This window comes from Filicampus tigris, chromosome 11 (assembly GCF_054856515.1).
Source record: "Filicampus tigris isolate MCC_2025a chromosome 11, RoL_Ftig_1.0, whole genome shotgun sequence".
Taxonomy (NCBI): domain Eukaryota; kingdom Metazoa; phylum Chordata; class Actinopteri; order Syngnathiformes; family Syngnathidae; genus Filicampus; species Filicampus tigris.
Genome location: NC_141227.1, coordinates 1069113 through 1094797, shown reverse-complemented (window position 1 = coordinate 1094797; position 25685 = coordinate 1069113). Strand labels below are relative to the sequence as shown.

Here is a 25685-nt window from a genome sequence, read left to right as displayed (position 1 = left end):
AATTGTAAACTAACCTGATAATTGTATGAAAGATGCTCTAACAAGCTGTATTGGAACAATAAGGGTTGCTCTTCTCATTCTATTAAAAAAACATAGCCAAGCATGTACAATGATGTACAGGTGTAGTTCAGGTGTTTCATAGGTACATGTGTAGATGACGTGGTATTTTGCACTTACACTTTACACGATTATGTTGTCTGAATTGTATGGAAGATGCCCTAACAAGGTGTATTAGAACAATAAGGGTTGCTATTCTCAATCATTAAAAATAACATAAAGAATCATTCACAATGTTGTACAGGTGTAGTTCAGGTGTTTCATAGGCACATTTGTAGATGACATGGTATTTTGCACTCAGACTTTTCACAATTATCTTGTCTTAATTGTATGGAAGATGCCCTAACAAGCTGTGTTACAACAATAAGGGTTGCTATTCTCAATCACTTAAAAAAAAAAAGAATCATTCACAATGTTGTACAGGTGTAGTTCAGGTGTTTCATAGGTACATGTGTAGATGACGTGGTATTACGCTAAGATGAATTCAATCAAGTGGGCATTTCATAATTGTATGGGAAACGTCCTAACAAAGTGTAGTAGAACAATAAGGGTTGCTATTCTCAGTCATTCAAAAACATAACCAAGCATGCATAATGGTGTACAGGTGTAGTTCAGGTGTTTCATAGGTACATGTGTAGATGACGTGGTATTACGCTATGAATTCAATCAGGTGGGCACTTCACGATTGAATGGGAAACGTCCTAACATGTTGTATTAGAACAATAAGGGTTGCTATTCTCATAAAAAAAAAACATAACCAAGCATGCTAAATGGTGTACAAGTGTAGTTCAGGTGTTTCATAGGCACGTGTAGATGACGTGGTATTGCGCTAAGATGAATTCAATCAGATGGGCACTTCACAATTGTATGGGAAACGTCCTAATATGTTGTATTAGAACAATAAGGGTTGCTATTCTCATTAAAAAAACATAACCATAAATGGTGTAAAAGTGTAGTTCAGGTGTTTCATAGGCACATGTGTAGATGACGAGGTATTGCGCTAAGATGAATTCAATCAAGTGGGCACTTCATAATTGTATGGGAAACATCCTAACAAAGTGTAGTAGAACAATAAGGGTTGCAATTCTCAGTCAGTTTAAAAAAAACATAACCAAGCATGCAAAATGATGTACAGGTGTATAAATAAATTTGACTTGACTTGACTTGACAGGTGTAATTCTGCTGTTTCATAGGCAAATGTGTAACCCCATATTCCAGCGGCCGGGGCGGACAAAGACCAGGTTTGAGTCAATGATTCAGTGGGCGGGTGTTGTCTTCTTTCCAAATAAATCCTTGATTTTTGATGAGCGTTTGATTCACAGCCTTTATGAATAGAAATACACGTCCCCTCAATCATGATGCACTCATGAAGATCTGTTTTACTTTGTTTTAGTGTGTGGTATTGTGCTGCATATGAGGGGAGGGTCTAAAAACATATCTGAACAAGACTGGACATCGACCCCAGGCTATACAATGAGTTTCATGTTACAGGCTCTGTCATCCATACCCTTATTTGGTCATGCCGGAAAAAATGGCGGCAGCCAGGACATGTCTGTACGTGCCTTGAATGAGGTGGAAGCATAATGTCCTTATTTGGGCATGCTGGAAAAGATGGCGGCAGCCTGAAAACATGTCTGTACATGCCTTGAACGAGGCGGAATTATGATCTCATCCATCCATATTTGGGCATGCCGAAAAAGATGGCGGCAGCCTAAAACATGTCTGTACTTGCCTTGAACGAGGCGGAAGTATGATCTCATCCATGCCCATTTTTGGGCATGCCGGAAAAGATGGCGGCTGCCAGGACATGCCTGGACTTGCCCGGGGTGACATCATTGTTCAAAACATGCCCGGGCATGTCTTGAACGTGGCGGAAGCATAATGTCCACATTTGGGCATACCGGGGGCATTAATCATAAATTACGTGTTAAAGGGGCGTGGACTAGTAAATGCCAAAATGGCGGACAGGAAACGATGCGGGGCTAGGGATGGGCCTTATGGACCACAACATGACGTCATCAAAGCGTGTGGTTAAGGGCGGGACTTATGGACTACATGGGGCGTGGTTAGGGGTGGGGCTTATGGACTATAAAGGGGCGGGGTTAAGGGTGGGGCTTGGTTAGGGGTGGGATTTATGGGCTACATAAATTACGTCATCAAAGGGGTGGGATTTAAACTGGGTATGACACCATAAAAGGGGGCGGGGCGTATGGACTACAAAATGACGTCACACTTTTAATTTACGGACTACAAACCTGTGAAAAAAGTTTGACGTAAGGGGAATCTTATTCTTTTTCATATTGTTTTAAAGTTATTTAACAATTGCACTGTTTAGACCAGGGGTGGGCGAACTTTTGGCATTGCGGGCCACATTGGGATGTAAAATTTGATGGGGAACCAGGAACATTTGCATCGAGTGTGTTGGTAAGCACACACTAATAAACGAACAAGCCAATTTACTACCAGTGTGCACTGAGGGCTGCACCTTTCAAATGTGCAAAGGAGCTCTCATGCAGGTCGTACGTTTGTGTCAATGACTATGCAAGATGCAGTGTTTATACACCTGTTCATACAAGTCTTCTCCTTCCCTTCAGCAACTTCATGCTCAAAACATCCTCAATTATCTCAAATGTTTATGTCCTTTTTTTTCTGTTAATGGTCATTTAACTAGAAAAAAAATTACAAAAGAATTCAACTATTATTTTTCACTCTGTAAAATGTGACTAATAAAAAAACATCAGTAATTTAATCCTAGTGTTTCAGAGGATGGAAACACAAGGAACAAACTTAAACAGTAAGGACCAATGATAAGTAATTGTATTGGTGTTATCTTCGTTCCTTGTGCAGCTGTTTTTCAAGAACCCAACGCCTACCGCACAAACGCGTGATGAGTTCAAACTAGGGATAGACCGATATGCTTTTTTCAGGGCCGATACGATACCTATTATTAGTAGTCAAGGCAGCCGATAACCAATATTTGAAGCCGATATTTATTTGTAGAAAAAATCTCCAAGACTTTGTTTAAATGCCTTTAAGCCCATGTTTATTGAACAACTTTAGTGATTTACTAGATGTTAAAGCTTTTCTAGAGCTTAAAAAATAGACAACTTTGTTTTAAATCTCACAAAAAGGTGCAGGTAGCTCCCAGGCTCAGCTGCATGTCTTATAGTTCAATGAAAACAAACATCTCCTTACAGTAAATTGTTTTCTAAAAATCCACTAAAACTGAAATGTTTATCTTTCACACATCTTTGTTTTAAAGTTCAAAAACACAAAAGTGAATCCTCAACGCAGCTACTAGCCAGAAAGATAAGCATGTTTCCAATACCGGACTTTCACATGCAGTACTTTGCTGTCAATTTTTGCATCATGTGCAGCACTTGGAGCGGTGCTTGTTTTAAAGTGCTCTATAAATAAAGTTGAGTTTAGCTTTTCACGACATGGCTTGTAAGCACAGACACGCACACACTGGCACTCACGTCTTACTTTCATCACCATTTCCCTATATTTTAAGCAACTTTACTTCTCTTAGGAGCCATGTCGTTCACAAAGCAAATCAACTGTTCTGACATTGGGGGAGTGGTTAGCTTGAGCCGCAAGGCAGCTTACTGTAGCGAGCAGAACTGCCCCTTGTGTTTATATGACAAACAAGGGCTCATAGTAATGTTACAAGTGAGTTATAGTAGACTGATATTTACTAAAATTTCGGCGAAGTCTATTGCATTATCGTGAACTACTAACTCGCCAACTCCATTGCATTACCGTGAACTACTAACTCGCCAACTCCCGTCATGTGCATGGCTCGTCCAGGAGACACAGAAAGCGAGCGAGCAGGGAGCACACACGCAGCTTTACGCTGATTGGCTGTTACGCACTGCACAAGGAACCAATCAGATGGTGATTTGGGCGGGCCAATCTGCCTTATCCAGGCATGGTCTCTTGCAAGCAGAGGGAGATAGAAGCACGCTGCAGCAAGCACGTATAAAGCAGTTTTTAATTTATCGGCCTTAAAATGAAAAAAAAGGCCGATGCCGATAATCGGCAAAATACCAAATATCGGCCCCGATAATCGGTCCGGCCGATAATCGGTCTATCCCTAGTTCAAACCCAGCTAGAAAGAAATTTTTTTTTTTTAATTATGAGGAAATTAGTGGAGGACGTGAACGAGAACAAAATGAATAATTGGGATCAAATTCATGAAGTGAATGTACCCATATGTAATGGTCACTACATTTTGGCTGCAAGCTTCGGGTGTAATTCGTAATTCTGGCATATTAAGGCCTAGATAGACCAATCCGACGTTGGTCAACGGTGACCGATGCTTACCCCTGTGGCTTTGTGCCGACTGTGAGCACGTCACGCTGAAAATAAAACACCGCAACGACAGACAGCGACGCTGACCATTAAAATACCTGCTGCGCATACGTGATTGTAATACCCCTCCATACCATCGGCAGCGGTAGTCACTATTCCTCATGGTTAGAAAAAGCCAACCGGAAAGGTATTGGCCGGGGGCAGATTATAAAAACGTAAACAATGCATTCAGCTATATTTTTTCGCTCACGATGAACGCACACGTTTATCCGCATTTGTCACTTCCCGTTTGTGTTCCGTGCGCTGATTCGCTAGATAACAGCCAATCAGAGTGACCAAATGTTATGACTCACGACGCCTATTCAACATGCTGAAACGCCCACCAGACGCTTCCTGACGAGGTCCGATGTTACGACGGTGTTCGCTACCCCAATCTGACGGCGCAATCAGACGCCCCGACGCTTACCGACATCGGACGTTGGATTGGTGTCGCGCACACTGGTGTATTACTGTACTTTGCGACGCATGACATATGCGCGCTCCTGCAAGGGTGTGCAGTTTACGGCAGGGGTGATGTTCGGCACATTGGATGACGTATGATGTATGCGCGCTCCCGCGAAGGGGTGCAGTTTACGACAGGGTTGCTGTTTTCGGCACAACACCGGCGGCGGACCGAAAAGTCTTCCACTTCACCATCACTACGATCCACTTCATTAAGTGGATTCATTTGGCGTGGCAGCGGGCAAATCTCGCTCGCTTCCAGACCCACAAATGCGTGTTTGCGTGTGTAATGGCCTTCATCCTGCGTGACTGAACGACATCATCGCTAGACAAAACCCACTTCATTTGTGCAAAAAGACAGTGGGTGTGGCTTGCCAGACACACTGAACTCCACCAAAGGTCCAACAATGGTCAGTGCGCCATCTACTGGGCAAACGCGGGATGAAAATGGAATGATTCTGATTTCTTTTTTTTTTAGTTGGACAAATTCAGTGGGCCGATTTAAAAAGACGGCCCAGGGCCATAGTTTGCCCATGCCTGCTTTAGACTCTAGTGTCTCCAACAAATCAGTCGCAAGTAGACTGGAGTCCTAAATGCAATGACTAACATTTGTCATTTGGTACAGCCAATCCAATCAAAGTCACAGGTGCCCCGCCCTCTCTAGAAATTAAATTATATGCAACTAGCTGTCAGTTAAACACTTTGGTGCTCAGGGCCGAACATACCAACGGGCTTACCTGGGCTTGAGCCCAGGGGCCTACAGAAGTCGGCGGCCTATCAGAATTAAAGAAAAAAAAGTTCTGCCTTTACATTCTTACATTCTTGCCATGAGTTGACCAAGCCGCAGGCGTTTCTGTGCTGCGCCGCGGCCGTAGAGAGGACCTATTAGAAGTCCTATAGTCGAATGGTTTCATATTATTCTGTCACTTGTTTAAATTCACTTGCCACTGCAGTACACAAAGCCCACTCTAGGGGGCCTTTCGGAAGGCAATAAATATCACATTATTCTGTCATTTGTTTATTTCTCAGTCAATCATGGCATCCGCGGATCACACACCTGTGCAGTATACTATGACAATTTTCAGCCAATCCCGACGTCATGTCACTGATCCCAACGTGCATTTGTTCACGCAGCTGAGCTGACAGGACCTTAGCAGTGGCGGCAGTTTAAGTTATACAGTGATCCCTCGCTACTTAGCGCTCCGACTTTCGCGCCCTCAGTGCATCGCAGATTTTTCAGAAGCATTCATATCAAATTAGAAATGAAATAACACAGCCATATCGGCAGCCATATTGCAGAAAGACGCATCGTTTCAAGGAAATGAGTTGACTCGGAGGCTTTGTACATGCCCGCAGGCACTCATAAAAGGCGCGTGATTGGTTCCCAGCGTGAGATCGACCAACAAGAGCACAAATGGATTTACTATATCCACTTATGTACTGTATGTGAGCTGACTGGGTGCGCATCATCGCAGCCTCTCGCTAGTTTCGTCCACGCTAACAAACTAACAGCACTTTTGAACAACGTTCTGTTCGTAAACTCATAACATTATTCAAATGTGCCATTTGGCAGCTGTGTTTACAAGTTGTGAGGAGAGCGCGCTCGGCCACCTGTCAAGCATGAACGTGCTCAGCACAACAATGACGTTATTCAAATGTGCCGTTCATTTAGTCAAGCCGGATAAGAGGATAATATACAGCTGTGTTCATAAGTTGTGAGTGGAGCGCGCTGAGCACAACACACGATGAGACATCGACAAATGAAGTGGGAAAGTGTTTGTTTGTTTTGTCTTAAAACTGCTTACCTTAACTATAATCCCGCATTGCATTTTATCCAAAGGACCTTGTTGATATTATTGTGCAAAGAGAAAGTTGAGGCATAATTGCCTCCGGCGACTGTGCTTCTTCGTTTTTAAAAGAAGAAGGAGGCAACGAAGAAGTGGCCGTTATACTTTCGCTTTGCACAATGAGGACAAGCGTTTAAAAGTGTAAGATTGTAACTTTGGATAAAATGCACTACGGCATTCGAGTTAAAATTGTATGATAAAAATTAAAACTTTAACGTACTTATGAACAAACGTTCTGTTTTAATCGCCGGATACCGCGGTTCAAGCTCAATTCCTCACAACTTGCAGCTTGGTATTTATTCTTCATTTTGCATTTTTAAAGTTACATTTATTGTACAACATTTAGAAGTCTGGGAACCATGTCGGAGGGTTCCCAACAGCGTAACAGAGGCGTAAATCCCCCCAATATAAATGGTAAATGGACTGTCACTTGTATAGCGCTTTTCTACCTTTGGTACTCAGAGCGCTTCACACTGTATCTCATCTACCTACTGATGACGCAGCATCAGAAGCAACTGGGGGTTCAGTATCTTGCTCAAGGATACTTCGACATGATCACAATGGCGGGGGATCGAATCCACAACCTGCAGGTTGGGAAACGACCACTCTACCACTGAGCCATGCTGCAACCAAGGTGTTATAAAACTTTAAAATAAATATAATACAAAATGATAATAATAAACATAAGTCAGCTACTACTTCGCGGTTTTTCACCTATCGCGCTGGGTTCTGGTCCCCATTAACCGCAATAAATGAGGGATCACTGTATTCTGTTTCTGTCCAAGTGAATTCACATCTGACCATCATCCGGGTCATCCTGATTGTTTGGTGTTTTATAAGCCCATGCGGGCTGGGCGTACTAATGTATGCATGACACAATAATGAAATGTCGATGTCTAACTTTGATGAAAAGGACATGAGTGGACAGGTTGTAATATCACATATGCACCAGGAGTGCTTTTTATCGACGGCGGATGCAACTAGTGAGTCCTTCCGATCGTACAAAGACTCGGAAGGTTACATAATTTAGTTTACTGGCCGTGTGGACTTAAAACTGCATGGCTTTAATGTTTTAGCATACTAGCAGGATCAACCTGACTGCCTCAGAGCCAGGGCTGGGCTGGCGGGCGGGCAGTTTGGCTGTGGCCGCGGCCCGCCCGGCGACAGCCTAGAGCAGGGGTCTCAAACTCAAGTGACCTGGGGGCTGCTGGAGGCAGAGTCTGGGTAAGGCTGGGCCGCATCAGGATTTCCACAAGAAAAGCGCTGATAAAACATTTCAATGTTCTCAGATACCTTTATTTTTAACACAAAATAATGAATTGAGTAAACAAATAAAAATAAAAATTATCATACAGCAGATACAGACGACTGAAGAAACCACATATTAACTGACTGGCTGATTAGAGAAATAAATTATTTTTATTCAGTTTCAAATGTCTGTATTAATAGTTATTTAACCTTTAACTTTCTGAACATGAATATAACATTAAACCTGAACTGTTCTGAACAAGGCTTCTCTTGCCTACTTCTTGCTGCTAGAGACCTGGCAGCGCTTCTTCTCACATAAGCGAGCCCCATTGGGCTTGAGGGAAGAAGCAGTGGAGACCCTCAGTAGGGCTTGAAGGTGCTCATCAGTAAGTCAGGACCTGTACTTGGACTTATTGAAGTTCAATGTGGAGAAGAGCTTCTCACACAAGTATGTGCTCCCAAAAAGGCACATGGTCCGCTTGAACACTCGGGAAAGTTCAGGGAAGCTGGGCGTCAACTCTCTCAAAAATTGCCCAAGCTTGTCTGCTTCTCCACTCACCTCCCTGAACTTAGATTTGAGTGCAGAGTTGCACTGCAAGTCAATGAGCTCCATTTGAAGCACAGGAGGGGCATCTTCCACATGAAAGGAGAAGGGGTTCGCAAACATTTGAAATGTGGCTCTGTGCGTCTTGAAGTCTGCAAATCTGTGATCAAATTCCTCCTGTAGCTTCAAAATGGCCTCAACATACTTCTCACCACTGAATAATGTGCCTGCATCCACGAGTGCCTTGCATGCTGGGAAATGGCAAAGGTTTGTCTGAGAGAGCTGGGCATTCCATAACACAAGTTTTGTGCAGAATGCTCTCGCGTTGTCATAGGCAGCACTGACATGTTGCCCCTGGCCTTGTAGCTTCTTGTTCAGTACATTAAGCTCATGTGTGATATCAACAAGAAAAGCTAAGTCCATGAGCCATTTGGGATTACTTAGCACAGGAACAGCCACCCCTTCCTTCTTCATGAAGTCTTTTACTTCAGCTCTCAACTCAAAAAATCTCTTCAGTACGTTTCCCCTGCTGAGCCAACGTACCTCGGTGAAGGAGAGCACATCCCCATATTCTGACTCCATTTCCTCTAAAAAAAAAGCACTGAACTTTCTGTGCTTTACGCCCCTGGATCTGATTTGGTTGATGTATTTCACAACGACGGGCATCACATTGTCAAACTTAAGGCATCTGCTGCAAAGAGCCTGCTGATGGATAATGCAGCGCAGAGCTATGGCCTCCTCCACACCCTCCTCTTCCAGTTTTTTTATTTTAACAAGTGCTACCAGTCCATTCTTCCTCCCTGTCATTGATGGGGCTCCAATGGTTGTTATTCCCACAAAACTCTTCCATGGCAAACCGGCATTCTCAATGGCATGACACAACTGGTAAAATATTTCTTTACCGGTGGTCTGGCCATGCATTGGAATTACTGTCAGCAACTCCTCCATCACTTCAAAATTGTCATAAACACCGCGGACATATATTGCAGGCTGGGCAGTGTCTGTGATGTCTGTGGTCTCATCAAGAGCCACTGAATATACACTGAAACATTTTGCTTTCTCACGCAGTTGATCATAAATGTCACTTGACAGGTCAGAAATGCGCTCTGGCAGAAAGGATGTTGTTTTTAAACTGCCCTTTCTTTTCTGGACAGACAATATGTGCAGCCTGGATCATGCACTTTTTGACAGATTCACATTCTGTGAATGGCTTTCCTGCTTTAGCAATCATCTCACTAACGACGTAGCTAGCTTCGACAGCTGCATCATTCTCTTTGGTTGCTTTCTTAAAGAAATCGTGTTGCCTCATGAAACATGTTTTAAGACTGGCAGCCTGGTTGACTCTCTCATCTCCCTGGTATTTTTTGTACTCCTCAGCATGTCTAGTTGTGTAATGACGTCTCAAATTGTATTCCTTGTGCACTGCAACTTTTTCAGTGCAAACAAGACATGTTGGGGCGCCCCTGTGCTCAACAAAGAAATATTGCACTTCCTACTTTTTCTGAAATTGTCTGTGCTCATCACCGACCTTTCTCTTCACTGCAGGCTTTGAAAAAGACATCTTTGGGGCTCTGTAATATGTGATTCCACGTGGAGTCAGTCTCGGGCTTAACTTCAACTCTCAGCACAAGCTGAGGCGCATGGGCACTTTCGCTCTCCAATTGCGTCATGTAAACGCACGAGCCGTGCTCGCTCGCTCGCGCCCCCCCGCTCGCAATGGTGGCGCATGCGCACTATTGAACTCGCCGCGGCAGTAGGCGGAGTGCAGTGCTCAAAACCCCATTGTCAGCCGACGACGCTCTTCTTCGTGTCCTCCGGGGCAGACTTGTAGCGACCCGTGTGGTGAGGCCGAGCTTACAGAGTTGCCGTAACTACTATGCTGCAATCCTCCGATGCGCCACGCGGCGTACTACGGCATTTGCACAGAAGCATAACCCTTGAGAGGGGCTTCACGGCTTCTCCTCTGCGCAGCTGAGCCACCGGACAGCCCGGCCGATGTCCCGCCCACCAGAGCCATATACCTAACCGTGATTGGTTCATTCAGCTCCACACACAAGTGTAATTCATATCAATTTTGCGGGCTGCACTAACATTAATCTTTCATATTAAGACGGGCCGCAAATTATCGTCACGGGGGCCGCGAGTCTGAGATCCCTGGCCTAGAGGCATGCACGCACGCGCGCGCGCACATGCTGGCCTGCGGCCTCCGTCATGGTGGCTGCTAACTGGCCCGGCCGGCCTCGCTTGGAGGGCGAAGGAAATGTGACTCTCGCCATAATTCCCGTGGGTGAGGAGGGAGGGTTTGCCGACGACAGGAATCTCGGCCTTGCTGTAGAATGGATGCACCGGATGGAATGCTCGCTTGCTTGGAGAGCCAGAGCGACCCGTAGGCCGGAGGAGCCCCATCACCCTGAACGCCGGCGCCACAACTTATTAAGGGTCTTCTTTGGAAGCGTGAGAAACTGACTTTTGTTTCACAAACTTGAGCGACGAGTGTGTTTGATCTGCTGCTTGAGTCTCGCAATTGGTAATGTGGAACGGCATTTCACATTGTAATGTACAGGTGTACAAATACTTTGTTGCTGTACTTTGATTGAATGTTCATTTATCTGTTTGAATTTTACTCCACTACTTTTTGAAAATAAAGTCTATACTTTTAATTAACATCATTTCTCTACTACAAAATATAATTTCAATAAATTACCCGTGACATTATGGTCATGCTTGAACCGCAGAGCGCAAAGCAAAAGTTCGAATGTGCTAAAGTGAGTGGTTGTGCAGTTGGGGGGGTTACTGAAAGTGTCTCATTTAATGCGTTCACTGCCAACCGTTTTCAAAGTAGAGTTCCCCTTAATGGCAGCTTTTATAGAGCATTTAAACTGATCTTTCAAGGCCCACTGGGCTGGGCTGGCGGGCCATGTTCTGTGACAATATGAGCACCGAATCAACCAAAAGAAAGTATAGATTATCAGTCCCCAAACTACGGCCCACGGGCCAGATACAGCCCACCTTCATATTTGGCCTGGCCCCCTGAACAATACAAGAGACACATTATGATTTTTTTTTTTTCAGTCGAGACTAATCGAGACTAATACACACCTAGAATGCGACATTCTATTCCAACTGAAGTGTGGGAGCTGCAGCCGAGACTGCCGCAGCGGTTGGCCCATTGGTCGTTTTCCTAAGTTTTGAGCCATGCGGCTTATAGTTCGGTGCGGCTATTCTGTGGATTTTTCTTCCACCGCTCGGGGCGCTCTAACCGGAATTACAGTACAATTCAATACAATACATTTGCTGGATGTGGCTGCAGGTGGAGGAGTTCAACAGGTGAGGGCGCTTTGCACTATGTTATTGCATTATGTGCTGTAATTCTTTGATTTTATGTTTTCTGAGAGGTCCCTGAAGTGCACATGATTGCGATTGGCTGTTACGTATGTTCTGAAATGCTATTGTTGATTTAGTACAGTTGGCAGCACGTCGTGAGTTAGATAGGCTGAACATAAAACAAGACAGGTGCATACCGTCGCTGTCCTGTGAAAAACACTTACCTCCAATTTTGGAAACATTTTAAATTTTCTCATTAATGCGATGTCTGTAACGCGGAAACACCATTCATGTAAAAATAAGAAAATGAAAAAAAAAATGGAGATAAGTGTTTTTCACATGACAGCGACGATATGTAGAATGTAGTAGAACAATAGATGGTGGAGTCTGGTGGACCTTAGCCGATAAACTGGAGCGGCAGCCGGCAGTGAAATGATGATAAGTACTGTTTATTTTATCTTGGCTCTGTCCCGTTTTAATCAGCAACGTTGCTGCAGTGTTAAAATGCACTGTTAAAGAATCTGCTCAGGTACATACATGTACATTTACAGTTTATAATCGTTCCATGCTTATTTGCCCTAATTTTAGACAGATTTTCATATTCTGATGAAAAGTTGATTACAAAGCATGTTTTCTTTCTTTCTTTCTTTCTTCACATACGGCAGCGAGCCGGTGTGTGTAGCAGATGTGATCATGTGTCCAGATTTGATCGGCTTCTCCTTTGTGCTTGCTGATGACGTCACGCTTTACGATATATTTCTCTAATATATTTCTTTGCCTCTGTGTTTATGTAACCCCAGTTTGAAACATTCAATATACATGTCCAACTGTGATTATTGAATAAATAAATAAATACATTGTAAATGAGTAAATAGTAAAATAAAATATTAAGAATTATTCGAAACATATTGTGATAAATATGTGAGCTCTCAATGTATATAATTCTTGAGGTGAATAATTTTAGTTTGAGAAGTAGGATTGTAAACTACGTTGATAATAAAGTTTTACAAAGTGCCCTTCCCCCACCGAGGAGCCTCATACCGGATCCAACCGGATTGAGCTGGTTTAGACGCAACCGCTAACAGCCGTTAGTACGACACTGTCGAAGTTCTCATACTTTCTTCGAATGAAAACTTAGATTTTTGATCTTCACCCGTGGAATGGTGTGATTATTGAAGTACTAAAACCATAACTAGACGAGTTTTGGTAAGTTTTCTTTTCTTAATTGTTTATTGTATAACGTGCTACAATGCCCTGAGCTCCATCCAAGCACATTCGTTATCGACGGAGTGCAGAGAACAATACCTCGAAGTGATTTGTGTTTTATTTTCAAAACTTAATACCTCTGTGTCTTATATTTTTACAATATTGGTTCATTTTATGTGTAAATCTGCCAGTGCGGTGGTAAGCACGGGCGGCTTAGAGCTAAGAGCAACCGCCATTTTACGTTCTCCTTAAACACGTAGCCCTGTGAATGGCTAGATGTGGTTTGGATTACAGTACATATTTTGTTAAAAGGACTCAATTTTATTCTCCCCGTGGCCTGACTCACAGGCGAGGTTTTCCCCCACTGCTTGGAGAAACCTGTGGATTCGAACACAAGCCTCGGTGAACCCGAGTGGCGAGCTACCAACAAACTACGATTCCTAGGACCCTTACAGGACAGCACGTGATTCCCATTTCACTGTTAACTCATTCCTACACCAAGGTCGCGGTAGGAATTGGATTTTCCTTTGCTTCCTTCGGATTGACTGAACTTTGAAACACAGTCTGTGAAACCTAACACATATAATGGATGGACATTTGGGACACTGCTAAGTTAGCGAACCTTTGAACATTGTTTTGTTATTACTTTGCATATCCCATTTTACTGATTTGGAGTCTGATATTGTGTATTTTAAAGTGGTGCTGTACTCAATTTAAAGCATCTCTATAAATTACAGAAAGTGACTTGGAATAACCTGACAGTGAGCTCAAACCTGAAATTAAGCAAATCTTAATAGGATAAAATGACCGGTCAATAAATAAAAATAAAAATAGGATTGTAAAACAGATTGAACATTAAACCTTTGTCAACTCCTTAAATCAACATAAGGTGAATTATAACAAAAGAGTGAACTTTAAAGTACATATGCAAATTGGCTCATAATATTTTTTTTTGTTATTTGTCATCCTGTCTTGTCTTGTTCATTGTTCATTAGTAAACTGTCGGCTTGCATCTAAATTGCTCTGACTCTGGTATTTTCTTTACCACTCTTACCACTCACTGAATCTAGAACTAGTCCAGTATCTTATTTCCCTCTGCCTAACAGCATAGGTGCTACATTTTGGCGAGCTAGCCAAGAGTGGTTTTAAAGGACCAGAGACCATTAAAAATAAAACAAACATGGAAGCCGTGCAGAAGAGCAATGTCAAGATACCAAATTCACTCTTAGTGAGTGGTTTAATGAATACTGAGATTGATGAGGAGCTTTTTGATTTCCTTAAGCAATATGGATCTATTCAGACTATTGTCCCTGTAGATGCACTTGATTCAGACATCGGAAAACAGGCCATTGTTGAATATACATATGGTACGTCTGTGCTGTCACTTTCCACCTTACTGCCATACAAAGTCTCACCCTAAGACAAACCTGACATGCTTTACCTCGTTGAGAAATTAAGCAGTGTTTATTCTCCTGCTGTGATCAATACTGCTACACAGTCTTAGTTGACTGAACTCCAAAGCATAGCGAAACAGACAGGTCAAAGCTTTATAGTCTTACTGAAAGAGGAGCTTAAGTAAAGCTGCCGGTTCTGAATTTGACTATGACCAAGATGACTTATAGGACTTTGACCAACCTCAAACACATGATTCACTCAACCCTCTCAGTCCAACAACAGTTCGTGATCGAGAAGTCTCACAAACTACTGACCTTCCACAGCAACCAATCCAATTACCTGTAGAGAGTCCTCCTCTACCACAAACTCCAAATACCACAAAGATCCCTACTTTGAAAACCTTGGATATTAATCCACCAGAGCTTCAGAAAGTAATTGTGGAGCACATATTGCGAACTGAAGACATTAGTGCAGAGGTGAGCACCACTTTCAGACTAAGACTCTTTTCCGGACGTTGTTCCCGTCCAAACAGCGAGGTTGATTTCGAGAGTTGGTCTTCAAGCGTTGATCTGCTTCTTAAAGACACAAAGCAGCCTGATTCATTGAAGTCCAGACGACTCCTTGAAAGCCTTTCTTCACCAGCAGTTGATTTTGTAAATCATCTACCTCCCGAGTCACCCCCTGCTACATACTTAAAGATTCTTAAAGATTCTGCCTTTGGTACCGTTGAAGATGGAGACGACCTCTTTGCCAAGTACTTAAACACAATACAAAACGATAGCGAAGAACCATCATCATATCTTCAATGACTCCAAGTGATTCTGAATACAACACTCATGAGGAAAGGGATTTCTGCGTGAGAGTTGGACAAACAACTTTTAAAACAATTCATACGAGGATGCTGGGACAATTATTTAATAACGGAACTTCAATTAGAACAAAAAAGACAAGACCCACCCACCTTTTCAGAACTGCTACTCCTACTCCGAACTGCAGAGAGAAGACAGAACACTAAAATGTCACGCATGAAACATTTAAACCCCTCACAATCGAAAGTGTACACACACTATAAAGGCGTTCAGTCACAAAGCCCAGATTGTGTGTTACCATCTGTTTTTGATCCCCAGTCTGAAATCCAAGACCTGAAAGAGCAAAGTGCCAGTCTACAGTCTCACTTTGCAACACTAAAAATTAAAAAGAAGGATTCAGGAAGACGAAAGCATAAATCACAGACAACTCTCGTCTCAGCTTAACCAAAAGTTTTTCCTGAGAGCTCTAAAGGTAAAGAATCACACTCCTCAGATCAAAGAACAGACAACTACCCCAAGAATCGTCCGAAACCCTGGTACTGCTTTAAGTGTGGAAAAGACGGACATATCAAACCCAAGTGTGAGAATGAGCCAAATTCTGATCTTGTGGCCCTGAAGAGAAAGCAGTTAAAAGAGAAACAGACGAAATGGGACCAAATCAATGATACAGAGCATGACCATTGAAAATTGATTTGGCCTCAGTTATGGGACAAAGTGAGGCCGAGTCTAAGATAAAGTGTCCCAACAAAAAGAAACATGCCTCAAGCCTTCGCACACAGGCAAAAGAGTCATCTTTCCTTCCAAAAGGTCTCATTGGAGCCAAATGCACTGCACAAGTTGTCATCAGTAACCACAAGTGCAACTGCTTTTTAGATTCAGGTTCACAGGTGACAACAATTGCACAATTGTCTTTCTATGAAAATAATTTGTCCCACTTACCTGTCCATAACTTGAATGACCTGTTGGAAGTAGAAGGAGCAAATGGCCAAAGTGTACCTTATCTCGGCTATATCGAGACCACCATCACCTTCCCAAAAAGTTCAATGGGTGTCAACATTGAAGTCCCAAGTCTGGCTTTAATTGTTCGCACAGTAAGTTCCAATTCACCTTCATTGCTGATAGGCACCAACACTTTGGACATTTTCTATGAGCGTTATGAGCAGACTCCTAATGTCATAGACCAACGTTCACTTCCTTACGGCTACAGGGTTGTCCTCAAAACACTGGCAGCCAAGAAAACATCCAATTGACTCGAGCCTTGGAGAGCTTCGGCTGTGCGGTACTAATCCTGAAACCACTGAAGCTGGACAAACAAAAGTCCTGGAAGGATTAGTTGCGTGCCGAATGCCAGAAGCTGGAAAATGGTCGACAGTTAAGTTACCAATATCAACCTCCTTGCCAGGCGGTTTACTCGTCGCGGGCGGACTAGCGACTTTGCCATCCAAGCTTCCACGCTGCATACAAGTGGCTAACTGTCATAGCAGAGATATATGCTATCCAGAGTGTCCAACGAACCAGAAACCCAACTATGAAATCTTCCAAGTCTGACAAATCCGAACTCCACTTTGAGTTCAAGGATTCACCAATGTCAAGTGAATGGAAAAAGAGATTAACTGACAAATTAAATTCAACGCCGGAGGTACTTGCCCAAACAGAACTCCACTTTGGTCGCACTGATAAGCTCAAGCATCACATCACGCTTAGCGACCCAACATCTTTCAAACACAGAGTGAGGCCCATTCACCCTCAAGATTTAGTAGCTGTACGCCAGCATCTTCAGGAACGTCTTGATGCGGAAGTCATTCAAGAGTCTGAATCACCATTCTCTTCCCCAATAGTCGTGGTCAGGAAAAAAAATGGAGACATCAGACTTTGCATTGATTACAGGAAATTAAACCTCCAGACGGTGAAAGACTCTTATGCTTTGCCCAACCTTTGAAGAATCTTTCTCAGCATTGAATGGATCCAAGTGGTTCTCAGTTTTGGACCTGAAGTCTGGTCTCTACCAGATAGAAATGGATTAATCCGATAAACAAAAAACTGAATTCGTCTGTCCTCTTGGATTTTTCGAATTCAATCAAATGCCTCAAGGGATAACGAACGCGCCCAGTACGTTCCAGAGACTAATGGCTTAGGAGAACTCAAATCTGAAACAAGCACTTGTGTTGTGAGATGACTTGTTTTCCCTTCATCGTTAGAGGAACACGAAGAGCGCCTCATGCTAATACTAACTCTACTAAAAAAGTACTAAAGAATATGGCCTTAAACTTTCGCCAGAAAAGTGCCGCTTTTTCCAAAGCTCAGTAACATACCTCAGCCATATCATCTCGGAAAAAGGAATTGAAACTGACCCTGACAACATTTCCTCACTCAAAACCTGGCCAAAACCAAATAATTTGAAGGAACTCAGAACATTCCTGGGATTTTGCGGTTACTACCATAGATTCATAAAGGACTATTCCAAGATCATGAAACCACTCAATCAATTTACCGCTGGATATCCACCCATGTGGAAAAAAGAGACACACTAAAGTGGATACGAACAAATATCACAATCCCAAAGAACTATTTGGAACCTGGTGGACCATAGATTGCCAGAAAGCATTTGACACAATCATCGAAAAACTAACAAATGCACCTGTACTTGGATTTGCTGACCCTAAAGAACTCTATACTCTGCACACAGATGCAAGTATTTTAGGATTAGGAGCAACTCTCTACCAAACACAACAAGGCGAAAAGCGTGTGATTGCCTATGCGAGCCGTGGATTGTCCAAGTGTGAATCTAAGTATCCTGCGCACAAATTAGAATTTCTCGCTCTAAAATGGGCAGTCACAGAAAAATTTCAGGATTATCTCTACGGCAGCCCATTCCTTGTGATTACGGACAGCAACCTTCTGATGTACATCCATACAACTGCAAAACTTGATGCCACGAGTTACAGATTCATGGACGATTCATGACAAGCTCTCTCCACATCTAATTTCCAACTGCAATATAGAGCAGGAAGACAAAATCAGGATGCAGATGTGTTGTCTAGACGCCCACACAATGCACAACCCGAAGACGAAATGTCCCAAAAAGAGTTAGAGAGGATATAGCAGTTCACACAAAGACACTTAACTGAGACAAACCACCCAAACCTTGCCAACCAGAACACAATTCAAGCCATTTGTGAAAAGCACTTTGTTCATCAGTCCTCCGAAAATGACAACAAAGTCCACAGTCAGCACCCCTTTGGTCCTGTCCCTTGCTCATAATCCACAAGCTGTTCCCCAGAGCTATGAAAATGAGGAGCAGTTTGGTGGTTTGCCTGTTATTCCTCGTTTTGCAACATCAGACTTAAAAGAAAAAACAATTAGACACAAGCATTCGAGAAGTGATCAATCAGTCAGGAGAAAGCGTCCCACCGACTGCAAAAAAACTGTTATTAAGAGAGTGGAAGCGGCTAGTCCTCAGAGACGGCGTTCTTTATCGTTCAAGACAAGATGGTGCACAAACACAGTTCCAACTTGTATTACCCCAAGAATTAAGGCCCCTTGTCTTAAAAAGTCTACACGATGACATGGGACAAATGGGTTTCGAAAGGACACTAGATCTTGTCAGGAAACTATTTTATTGGCCCAAAATGTCAGCCGGCATAGAACTCAAAGTCAAGACTTGTAACCGTTGCACACTTCGCAAAACCTTACCGGAAAAAGCAGCTCCACTTGTTAATATTGTAGTCACTTGTCCGCTCGAGTTGGTCTGTATAGACTTTCCTCTCGCTAGAGCCAGACTCAAGGAACATTAAAGATATACTGGTGATTACAGATAATTTCATTCACGTATGCGCTTGCAATACCAACTCCAAACCAAAAAGCACGCACAGTTGCCAAGTGCCTCTAGGAAAATTTCATTTCACATTATGGATTTCCGGAGAAACTTCATAGCGCTCAAGGCCCAGACTTCGAGTCCCACACAATGAAAGAGCTGTGCGAAATAGCTGGCATTCAAAAAGTCCAAACTACACCTAGAGGGAACCCGGTCGAACGATTTAACTGAACCCTCCTAAACATGCTAGGTACGCAGGAAAACCGTAAAAAGACCCACTGGCGTGAGCATGTTTGTCCCTTGGTACACTCCTATAATTGTACCAAGAACGAGGTCACAGGATTTGCACCCTATGAACTTATGTTCCGCCGACAGCCTAGACTCCCTGTGGATCTAGCTTTTGGTTTACCAGTTGACCACCCGTCAGGTTCCCACTCACAGTATGTTCGTGACCTTAAATCACACCTTGAGTCAAGCTACAAAATAGCAACAGAAATGGCCAATAAATCAGCTGGATGCAACAAGGCCAGATTTGACAAACAAGTTGTTGATTTCACATTGAGAGGTGACAGAGTTCTTGTAAAAAATGTCCGCCTTAGCGGAAAACATAAACTCTCTGACAGGTGGGAGTCCGATGTTTATGTTGTAGTGAAACAGTCAAATGATCTCCCTGTTTATGTTGTTCGACCTGAAACTAAAGAAGGCCCTCTCAGAACTCTTCATCGCGATTTACTGTTGCCATGAAGTTTCCTTCCAGCCACCATGGAAGCGAAAGAACCCTCAAAAGTTGTATCCAGACGACCAAAAACACGCCAGCAGACAAAGTTCAGATAGTTCAGCTGAACAGGAGTCCGACTGTGATGACTCAGACTCCAGCAATTTTTACTACAGAGACCTTGTGGTGGAAACCAAAGTTCCCCATTACTCACCAAATATTGATGAAACTAAAGCTACTTTCGAGCAAAGCCCTTCAGTAACGCCCAAACCCTCCATTGAAGATACTTCATCAGCTATCGACAGTCGAACGCTACCTGTGATACAACCTGAAGAAGCAAACCTACCTGATCAGACCATATCAGCAACAAGCTCTGTTGTGACAGACTTACCTGAAGTGGCACCTGCAGGATGCAATTTATCTTGGTGTGCAGATTACAGACAGGTTCGAGGCTCTTTTTCAGACAAATTTTCTTCCACTATTAACTTGTGTTAAAGAGGATTTGGAACACTGGTCTCTGCTCCGGCTCTCACTGATTGCACGGGTTAATTCAATTAAGATGAATATCTTACCTAAATTTCTTTCCCTCTTTCAATGTCTTCCCATTTTCCTTATCTGGCTTTTTAAAAAAAGTTAGTCTTATGTTGTGTTTTGTTTGGGACTAGAGGCCCCCGAGGATACGGAGGCAATTTTTTCAGAGATCTAGAGCTGACAGTGGTCTTGCGTTCCCGAATTTTAGATTTTATTGCGGGGCGGCAAATCTTAGGACCGTTCGATAGTAACTGCAAATCACAAATATGACTCCACTCCCAGTGTGGTTGGAGATGGCGGCAGATTCATCTAAACCTGTAACGCTATCTTCCTTGGCCCACTCTCCTGTCACCAAAACCCATTTATATCTTTTACACAGAATATTTGTGTCCAGGTGACGCTCAAAATTTTGAATCCATTTAGGCGTCATTTCGGTCTCCAGACACGCTCGTTCTCTGCTCCAATTGCTGCTCACCCTGCCTTTCCGCCATCTGTGGTAGCTAAAGCCTTCTTTCTTTGGGCCATTAGAGATGTCAGTAGAAATCAAGATCTATACATGAATAACATGTTTGCAACCTTTGAACAACTTCTGACTAAATTTTATGTACTTGGTCATAATTTCTTGAGAAATTTCGCTCATGATGAACTCGCACGCGAAGCAAACCCTCGCGCTCTTGACAGTGTTGTGCAATACTGTACTTACATTGTCAACTAGGGCTGTCTCAAACGATTATTTTTCTCCCGATTAATCTGTCAACTATTTTTCTGATTAGTCGATTAGCCTAACAATTTTTTTTTTACTAATCCAGAAATTTTTGGGTTGACGATTATTAATTTACAAAACCGCTTCTGAACACTTTAAATTCTTTAAGTAAAAAAAAAAAAACTTTTGAAACATCTCTTTCAGGCAAGCATCATGACGTGTGAACATGAATGAGGTATTTCTGGCAGGCCAGTGTTTCCTCTAGGTTGTTGGTTTTTTTTTAAGCAGCGGGAGCAGAACATCATCCTAAATACGATATGCATGCTGCGCTGCGCCCGGGGTCTGCACAGAGACGGACGGTGAGACCCGGGGAAGCAGCGGTTTGGACACATAAACAGATGTCGGGTGTTACCATTTGTGGGTACATAAAGCAACGGAACCAGTTTTGTTACCTGCAAGCACCAACACAATTTGACTGGACTGAAATAGCTAACGTTAGCCCAATAATGCACAAAGCTGAAACACAATACTGTAATTTTGACTGCAACCCGCTGCTTTGAGAAATTAAACTTCACGATGCACGTTAATAATACATCGCACATAACAGCAACTTAAGTAAAACCGGGTTATATTATATGTAGTTTGTTGGATGAACTTACGATCCTCAAGCTTTTTGCTTTGCCGTCTTCCAGCAGCACCTGGGTGACGTCGATTCAGGTGTTTGTTAATCACTCGGCTTTACACCAACTGGGCTTTACAAAGACTAACTCGACGACCAACTCGTTTGACTTGACGTTGAAATATGTCCATACTTTCTTGTCCGCTTTTCAGCTGCTTCGTGGTACCGCTGTCCTCTTCCCCGCCCTGAATGCACGAACCGGCGCCGCCCACATTTCTGCTGTTCTCCATTCTTTTCTGCTGTGCGCACTTGTTTACAACTAACGGTATACACGTGTTGACGTCTTTACATCATCGACACTCAGCAGTATGTGCGTGCCGACGTATTAAACGTCATCGGCACTCGTCGTCGACGGTATGTTTGCTGGCCGACTTATTTACGTCATCGGTGACGTTGACTATCTCGACTAGTCGGAACAGCCCTGTTGTCAACCCTCGCTATTCTACTTCTAAGAAGATTATGGCAGCAAAGGCGAAATTATCAAGGCTTCCCATCGCTTACCGTTTATCCGTATTCGTCACCTTCTGTTCTTGCTCCGTGCACTGATTCGCCAGCTAACAGACCAATCAGAGTGACCAAATGTTGCGACTTATGATGCAGACCAAAAAAACGGAGTTTATTTTGGACAAATGACATTAACTTCTCTTTTCTTTAATTTCATGAACTTTGTACTGTTTGTGAACTTAACCATGAATTACTCAAAGGGCTGTCTTTAGCTAGTATATTTATTTTAATAAATGTTTTTGTATTATTTTGTATCATTTTTCACAAGAGCTTTATTTGTGAGAAGTTCAAGACAATACAACAATGCATCTGTTACTGAAAGCATGCTACTGAACACCAATTGATGGGCTAACTTAATGTCTTTCTTTAGAAAGAAAATATATCTATGGCAAACACAACGCTGCATTTTAAGGGAAAGCAAGGAAAGTCTATCTGATCTAAGCAGTCTAATGAAACCATATGCTGTATATGTATGTATGTATGTGTATGTATATGTATGTATGTATATGCTGCAGCTGTGTATGCTATAAGCTAAATATTAGCTGGATATGTGTATTTATGTGTTGAACTTGTTGGTTCAGTGTTGGCATTAGCTGTACTTAGCCGATTCTGACATGAGCCGCATCGCGTCAGTTCTATGGTTAGGCGTCGGCCGAAAGAGCCAGCCGGGCCGGCCCGGGCAGGGTCACCGACCCCGCGAAGGGCGACTGCTGCCACCGCGGTATTGCAGCGGCCGCCGCATCTGTGGGTTATCCGTGGAAGGGCCCGGAACACATCCAGAGTCGCCGCCGACCCGGCCCAGGCTTGTCGGCCGGCGCGAAGCAAGCAGAGGGGCTGACCGAGAGGAGAGCTTGAGTGGGGGCGAGCTTCCGTGCTATTGCGACGCAGCTTCGGCTGGAGGACGGGCTGTGCGCCATGCGCACACTTCAAATCAGTCCTACTTATTGTGCTTCTTCCACGCGGCTAACTAGGAATCGAAATTTAGCACCGACATTCTAAAATCTGAACGGTTCCGGGAGAACTGGAATGATGGTTCTGGTTCCACTCGATTCATGATTCTCGGTGCCCAACCCTAAGGATGGATGCACTCTCCCATCTCTCAGGAAGCTGAGATCCCTGTGGATCAAAATATTACCCCACAACAGTCGTGACATCAACTTTCCAATACCATCTTTTAGGGATGTAATGATTAATCGAAAATCGATTTAAAATCAATTCGCCTCGATTAATAATAAAAAAAAAAAAATCGAGTTGATTAAATTCATCTAAAAAAAAAAATCGAGTTGATTAAATTCATCTTGAATCGCTTTTTCATTCCAGATGCATAACACATTTTGAATGTGTATATCAAATTATGCTTTTGCGCCAAACATCATTACGTATTGCGTTCGTGGATGACTGCAGAACCACACTAGTGCACAGAGACAAGCATGGTAGCAATTTTTTTCAAATCTAATCGAAAATCGGGAATTGAGAATCGAAAAAGTAATCGAATCGGGGCTTGAGTAAATCGTTACATCCTACTAGGGGTGGGAATCTATGGATTCCTCACGATTCGATACGATCTGTAAATTCTCATTCTCGTAAAAAAAACAAAAAAAAACATATTTCAACTTAATCTGATTTAGCATAACCTGTATTTTAATACTTTAAGTGCAATATGCATCGTCTGATTGACATTTCTGGGTAACTTAGCAATGAACGCTGCTTTTATTTAACCTAATGTAGCTCCTGGTGTACTGTATTTTCTTTTAAATAATATTGCAATTTGCCCTGAAATTGGCTGGCAATCAGTTCAGGGTGTACCCCGCCTACTGCCCGAAGACAGTCCCCCGCGACCCCCATGAGGTATAGATAATGGATGGACGGCTAATATTTCAATTGGTGACCTTTATTTCACATGTAGTTTATGTTGGACGTGATATTGTGCATTACAGCGGAGGGCAGTGTTGAACATTGTATGAAAAATGACTGTTGGTGAAGTGAACCAGAGAGCAAGAATCTCCCTGAGCGGACATAAAGGGGACGAGACTGAAGAAAGAAAAAGGCGTGCGATGGCTGGTAGAAGTAGAAGAATTTCCTCTGTTAAGAGCAATAAAAGTTCAAGCTCATTACACATCTTACTGTGAGTGGTGTAATTAACACTCATACAATACAATACAATATTAGTTATATAGCGCATTTCATAACATCTTTGTTGGGTTCCCGAAATATTTTTGTCAACGTCTCACACTTAATAAAGAAACGAAATGTCTCCAAACCGATGCGTTTAACGAGGATTGCGCCGCTCGTGTGAGGTTTTGTTTGTCCCGCCATCTTGTCACATAAGCCTCAGTTTGTCTGACGTACAAACGCATGTAATCACGTGCACATCTTTTATTTTTTTTTTTATTTTATGCTTTAAACATCGATTATTAATACCTCTGAATCGATGCAGAATCGTTTTAATAAAACGAACGATGCATCAAAAAAACGTTTTTAGTTCCCACCCCAAATCCTTACCATCTGAATATTATATGAATGCACCAAATCAGCTTAGTGACATACTATAACTGGACAAATGTTATTTTGTGTCTTATGTTAAATTATTTTTTTCTTGGTTCTCTAGGTACTCTGTTCGCAGCTTGTGAACTAATGAAGAAACAGCATGCAGAAATTCAAGGCTGCATGGTCGTTATTGAGCTGACTGAACTGAAAGGTATTGACAGACTGAAACCATACAGTGTATTCTCTCTGGTTCAGTACTAAGAATGATTGTACTCTTAACGTTTTCAAATGTTAGGGTAAAAGAGGTCTGGTACTGAAGGAGTTAAAAACAAAATGATTTGCAAATCCTTTTCATGTCATCTTCAAATGAATTAGTACACCACAAAGACAAGATATGTAATGTTCAAATTGATAAACTTTTTTTGCAAATATTCACTTATTTTTAGTTTTATGCCTCAATGCATTCTAAAAATCCGGCAAGCATTCCTCTTTGTTAAATCACTTTGCTTTTAACAACACTCAATATGCATTTGGGAACTGAGGACATTAACTGTTGAATGTTTGTAGGTGTAATTATTTTGCATTCTTGCTTGATGTACAACTTCAGTTGCTCAACAGGGTCTCATCCCAGATAGTTTATGTGCGGTGGTTCTCAAGTTCTGAAAATAAAGATATGTTTATAACACTATAGTTGTTGAGACTTTTTCAAAAAACCTGGGTCAAATATGGAATGAAGTGGCTTAGTTAAGGTTGAATTAAGGCTGATATCATGATCCAGTTCTGGTCCATCATAGGGCCAGAGCAGGGCCAGCTATGGTTATACAAGTTGGCTGAGATATGGGCCTTATGTGGCCCACATTGTGGATACCAGTTGTGGACCACTAAAGTACCGTAATCAGGAACCAGTTTTAGTCCATTATAGGGCCAGAGTAGGGGCAGCTATACATATATGATACTTCACTCAACAACTGGCCCACATCTTGTTTGCCAGAGTCAAGACAGGGCCT

At 42.7% G+C, this 25685-nt stretch overlaps 1 protein-coding gene across 3 annotated transcripts in view; it reads left to right on the top strand.

Annotated features, from left to right (window-relative positions):
* The window catches only part of aprt (adenine phosphoribosyltransferase), a 61675-nt gene extending 36312 nt beyond the window's left edge, over positions 1 to 25363 (top strand). For 2 of the 3 annotated variants that reach the window (XM_086045710.1, XM_086045712.1), the window contains one exon: positions 24800 to 25363. In XM_086045710.1, coding sequence (XP_085901836.1) covers positions 24800 to 24939 — 140 coding nt within the window. In that variant the 3' untranslated portion in view covers positions 24940 to 25363. The other variant, XM_086045711.1, reaches the window with a different exon arrangement.
* The last annotated feature ends 322 nt before the right edge of the window (positions 25364 to 25685 follow it).